General features: G+C 37.2%; 2 protein-coding genes across 5 annotated transcripts in view; one reads left to right on the top strand and one right to left on the bottom strand.

Moving 5' to 3' along the window:
- The window catches only part of LOC113203795 (WD repeat-containing protein 20), a 16,171-nt gene that overhangs the window by 9,575 nt on the left and 1,284 nt on the right, over positions 1-5,312 (bottom strand). The window lies entirely within an intron of this gene.
- Positions 134-5,312, top strand: part of LOC113203793 (protein phtf) — a gene marked incomplete in the record, with an annotated part of 15,352 nt that continues 10,173 nt past the window's right edge. Inside the window, 14 exon segments of the mRNA XM_052272004.1 lie at positions 134-393; positions 505-722; positions 838-1,015; positions 1,095-1,188; positions 1,272-1,400; positions 1,491-2,115; positions 2,196-2,522; positions 2,614-2,782; positions 2,868-3,075; positions 3,170-3,398; positions 3,476-3,571; positions 4,055-4,198; positions 4,280-4,375; positions 4,458-5,312. Coding sequence (XP_052127964.1) covers positions 228-393; positions 505-722; positions 838-1,015; positions 1,095-1,188; positions 1,272-1,400; positions 1,491-2,115; positions 2,196-2,522; positions 2,614-2,782; positions 2,868-3,075; positions 3,170-3,398; positions 3,476-3,571; positions 4,055-4,198; positions 4,280-4,375; positions 4,458-4,607 — 2,829 coding nt within the window.

Raw genomic sequence — 5,312 nt, 5'->3', positions numbered from 1 at the left:
TGAGACGGCGGCGTCCTGTCCGCTTCTCCTTAGCTCACCCCTCCCCCTTGTTCCCTCCCTTTTTGAACTGCCGGGTCGGCACGCCGCCAAAGAGCGCGCGGTTAGCGTTATTGAGTGGCATCGCTAATTGACGTTTCATTTTTTTTGTCGCCGTCTCTGTTGCAGAAGCTGGCGGATCATGTAGACCATTGGCCTCTGGCTCTGAGCAGGCCATAATAAATCTCGCCATGGGCCTGCAGGAGGTAGCTATTTGGTACCAGAGAAAAATTGGAACATATGACAAGCAACTATGGGAGCGAACTGTAGAACAAAGAATCTTGCATGGGCTCACTCACGTACCCAGGAAGTCTGCAAAGCTCAAGACCGAACTCATTGATGTGGATCTAGTCAGAGGTAAGAGGTCTCCCCTTGTCGTCTCATCTCAGTTAAAGCTACTACTATTGTGTGTCAAGTCTGTACACATATTTGTTTTTATTTATTTAAATGGCTGCTTTTTATTTGTAGGTTCTTCCTTCCCGAAAGCAAAGCCCAAGCATGGTCTCATTACTGTTGCTCGCCTTGGTATCCTACGCCTCTTATTTTTGCCAGCTTATTGGCATTGGTGGGTGCAGCAAACATCACTAAAAGCATTTTTAGTCTTGTTGGTCTTATACTTGTTACAAGCCTTCAATGTTGGATTATATATTCACTTCATCCAACATCATCCCGAAGATGTAGCTGATGTAAGATCCTCTCTCCCTCTCCCCCCCTCTCTCTCTCTCTCTCTCTCTCTTCTGTTTTTTATAATATTTCTATTCTTTTATGTGTTGATTACAACTTTTTGGTTTCACTTGGCAGAATGTGTCAGCATGTGAGGTGCTTGTTCCAACCTTTATGATGATTATTCTTTCCATTATTCATTCACAAATTGTTTGTACACACAATGGACAACCTCCAGAATTACATGATAGGTCAAGGAGACGTATTAAACGTACAAAGCGTAGAACTCAACTGCCAAGTCGGATTCGCTCTTTAAGTGTGTATCAGTTTGGAACTTTTGATATACGTTTTAGAAAATTTGAATGTTTTTAAAACCTTTTCTCTTAATTGTACAGATCCTGATCTAAAATCCTCCACTCCAGAAACAGAAAAGCAACCTTCATTAAATGAAGTTAGTGGGAAATTCAACAAGAGAGTTATTCCGAGGAGGTATGTTGGTATATAGTGCTTTTGTTTTGGCAAAAATCTACTACATTCTTTTACGTAATTGTGTTTGCTTTTTTCAACCATAGGAAAATAGATGATTCCAGCAGAAAATGCAAACTTTCTGATGCAGACGCAGAGGGGAACTGTGAGGATCCTCCCAAAATAAGAGTATGCTTTAAAGAGCCAGCTGATGATGAAGATAGTGTTGAGCAGGAGTGAGTTTCAAAATATAATAAAACATTCCATTTTAAAAGTTTTTTTGAAAAGTTCTTTTATTCACAACTTTTTTTTCAATATTCTTACAGACCAGTTAATAATCAAGCAGGACGTGAAGGTACCCCTCTAGATGATGACGGGTTTGAGAGTTTAAATGGAAATGGTTCCAGTGAAAATGGAGACGAACCAGTGGATGAAGATATAGAACCAGGAAATTCTCCAAACTTACCTAAAGTCAAGAAAAATTCAGATGAATTCCCTGAAATATTTGTAAAATGCCCCGACAAATGCCGGTTGAATATAGAAAGAAATCAAGAGGACAAGGTTGAAACTAATTTTAATAACACGTGCTGTGAAAATGTAATTTGTGATGATAAAGTACCTAATATAGATGTGTTTGAAACATATAAGGAAAAACCATCTAAGTTTAGAATAATTGATACATGTAAGGAGGAAGAAGACAGCCTTGAGAAAAAACCTCTTGGTGCCTCAGATTTTGATCTAAGCAATAATGAAGGCAATTCCAGCACTGAGTGGCGAGGCAAAACTCGCAAGGACTCTCGAAGAGAATCTGATGGGGGTTGGTCATGTGAGGAAGTTGATAAAATTATGAACAGAAATCATATCATACAACGAAGACAATCAGCACCTCTACCTCGCACTTGCCGTGCTGCTCAAGACACAGACAGTGATGGATTGTCCACAAACAAAGAGGTATGGTATTAAATATTGTATATTGTTTAAATCAAGTGAGTTATTAAAGTTGTAATTTTACCCTTATTTTCTATTTTTAGAGTGAAACACTATTAGAGAGACGACGAGGCTCTCAAAATTTGCTACTGAAGTGCCCAATAGTCACAGCTGAAGAGAGCAGTTACAATAGTAGCTGCTGTGATGAAAGTGAGGAAGGAGGGGATGAAAGATTATCATCCCCAGGAGCCGTTGGGTCAGGCTGTGATAATCAAAATCTTACTGAAGGAGGGACAACTTCAGCAACTGATTATATGGGTGTAACCACAAATTCTGAAGAATGCAGTTACAGTTCTGATATGGATGAATCTGATTCCCAAGCTGCACCTGTTGAACTAAATGACCATCCATTTGCTTGGGAATTTGAGCAGGTATATTTTCTTTCTAGCTGATTGCTATTTTGCATTAAGTTTCCAAGTTTTAAATCCAATTTTATCTGAAAACTTTTGTTACATGTTCTAGTCTCCAACAGTAATATTAAGTCCAAGCTGTGCTGCCTCTGACAAAGTAAGTTGTACCATGTGGGAATGTCGAGATGTGAAAAAAGCAGATTTGTCTGTTCTTGATATAAGTTCAGCAATTATTGCAAGAGTTGAAGCAATGCCAGACACCATGGACTACTTTTATTTGGGTAAGATTTCTGTACTTGCTCGTACTAGATAGCAAAATATCTATTAATATCCATGTAATCTAAACCTTCTCCTTTTTGGTTCTAGGAATGGTATTAGCATTATTGCTATCATTAGTGCCTCCATTTTGTCGGCTGTTGATATCATCAGCAGTGGATGTATCATTACCTTCATTACATCCTGATTTGAACAACAGTTCAGTACATCTTTCTAGTTGGAATATGTCACAAGTTTTGGAATACATTTCAGAATGTTCTACCATCATGATAAGTGGTGCCTTTGGATTGTCTTTTTGGTATGTTATGTTAGATAATGTGTTCAGATACATGAGTAATTACACTTTTTCTAAGGGCTGTCCTCATTCTGTTATCATGTTTTATTATTTGCAGTGAACGCACTATCATGATAATTGCACTTTTAGAACGTTTTGCATTGGCAGAGTTATTCTTCTTCTTACTTGCTGTTGCTGAAAGGTCATTTAAGCAACGGTTTCTTTATGCCAAGCTCTTTTCTCACTTAACATCTTTTAGACGAGCCAGAAAATCTGAGCTCCCCCATTTCCGCCTAAATAAAGTTCGTAATATTAAAACTTGGCTTTCTGTGCGCTCTTATCTGAGGGTAAGTTTCATGGCCAAGTAAACTATTTAGAATTGTTTACAATCCTGATTATTTCATTTTAAAAATTGCTTTTTTAGAAACGTGGTCCGCAGCGCTCAGTTGACATGTTGGTGTCAGCTGCTTTTATCATCACATTACTCCTCCTTACGTTCCTCATTGTGGAGCTTCTTAAGGTCAGTTGGGGTGATCATGGCAATGCATATTGTGATGGTCATGTAGCCGTGCAGTCAAGTAATTCTTCACTCAAGCAGTCAAGCTCATGTAAAAAACGCGCCCTCGTGAGTATGCAGCTGATGTGTGCGGATTGCGCCTGCTGCCTGCTGACGAGTGTTGTGTGTTCCTAGTGCAGAAGATTGAGATATGTTCCCTGGGTTTTGCTGAGAGGAGTCTAGGAAAATTAACTCAGTACATCAATAATAATCGTTGACTCCCCATTACTTTTACTAATGTTTTGAAGACAAAACCCTAACCAAAAACATTAAAGTTTTGCCCAATTATACAATTTGTCCAAACAGTATTTTATGGAATCCTACCTGTATGGCTACAAGGACTGCATGAACTAAAATACTGTTTGTCCTGTTAGTACAGATCATTTTTTTTTTTTTAATCATGCTTTGTTTGTTTATTTATTTGATTTTTTTCCTCTAAACTTACAGGAATCAGTACGTCTTAATTCCCAGTATAACATGGAAGCACTTTGTTGGTGCCTGTCCCTGGGTTTGTTCCTTCTTCGATTTATGACTTTAGGAACTGATATCAATCGGAAGTACTGTAATTTATCAGTTCTTATAACAGAGCAGGTATACATATTTTTCAGATATACTTTTCTTGATATACATCTTGTGTAACATTTTTCTAATCTCGTTTTTGTATTTGTTTAGATCAATTTATACCTTCAAATTGAGCAGAAACCCAACAAGAAAGAAGAACTGATGGTTGCCAACAGTGTTTTGAAACTAGCAGCTGATCTTTTAAAGGTAAATTGATAGTGCCTTACTTTCCACTTGTGTCCAATATGACAATTGTAGGAAAATTTGATTTTATCACTCTCTGTTTCAGGAGTTGGAGAGTCCATTCAAGATCTCAGGCTTATCAGCCAACCCCTATTTGTACAACATAACAAATGTTGTGATATTATCAGCCTTATCAGGAGTCCTCTCTGAAATTTTGGGTTTCAAGCTGAAGCTACACAAAATAAAGATAAAGTAAACTAATATGTGATGAAAGTGTAAGAATAGTGTTATTTTATTTTCTCCTAGTATGATTGTAATACTTCTTACGCCGGAGATATTTGAAAAGGAAAGAAACGTGTTTGTCAAGAATTGTATGGTGGCTTACCACAGAATTATGTCTATGGTGCTCTGTGGTTCTGTGATTTTAGTTAGGATCTTTCCAGACTGTTGCAGAGCTTCCTTTGATTATTATTTTTTACCATACACATGGAACTATGCAATAAATCACATTTCAGTTGATAAAAAATTAGGTATAAGAAACCCAGTTAGTTCTCTGTGAGTGGACAAATATATCAGGGAGTCTTATTATCAGTGACTCAAGTTAAGTTTACTGGAATTTGTCTTCTGATCCTTTTTTGTTGTCTTTTCTCGTGAAATATTTCAATCATAGTTGGTTGTTAGGCAGAGCTTCTTATCTACGCATAAGGGTTCCATTAATTTTTCATGGTACAAAATGCAGTACATGCAATATCAGTAGCTAAAGTTGTTCTAATGAAATAAGTATCAAGGTCAAGATTATGGGGAAACTCTCTTGCACATTGGAGCACAATGAGTATATATTTTATGACTACCATGTAGTCTAATAAGTCAGGAAAATATGTTGTTGCTTTTCTTTTTATGAAATTACTGTTAAATTAGTTTTTCTAGTTAACAGTTTATTTAGTGAATTCAGTTGTAGCAT

The sequence above is a fragment of the Frankliniella occidentalis genome, unplaced genomic scaffold (assembly GCF_000697945.3).
Source record: "Frankliniella occidentalis isolate FOCC.00 unplaced genomic scaffold, Focc_3.1 Scaffold184, whole genome shotgun sequence".
In the NCBI taxonomy this organism is placed as follows: Eukaryota; Metazoa; Arthropoda; class Insecta; order Thysanoptera; family Thripidae; genus Frankliniella; species Frankliniella occidentalis.
This window is presented reverse-complemented; position numbering and strand designations above follow the sequence as displayed.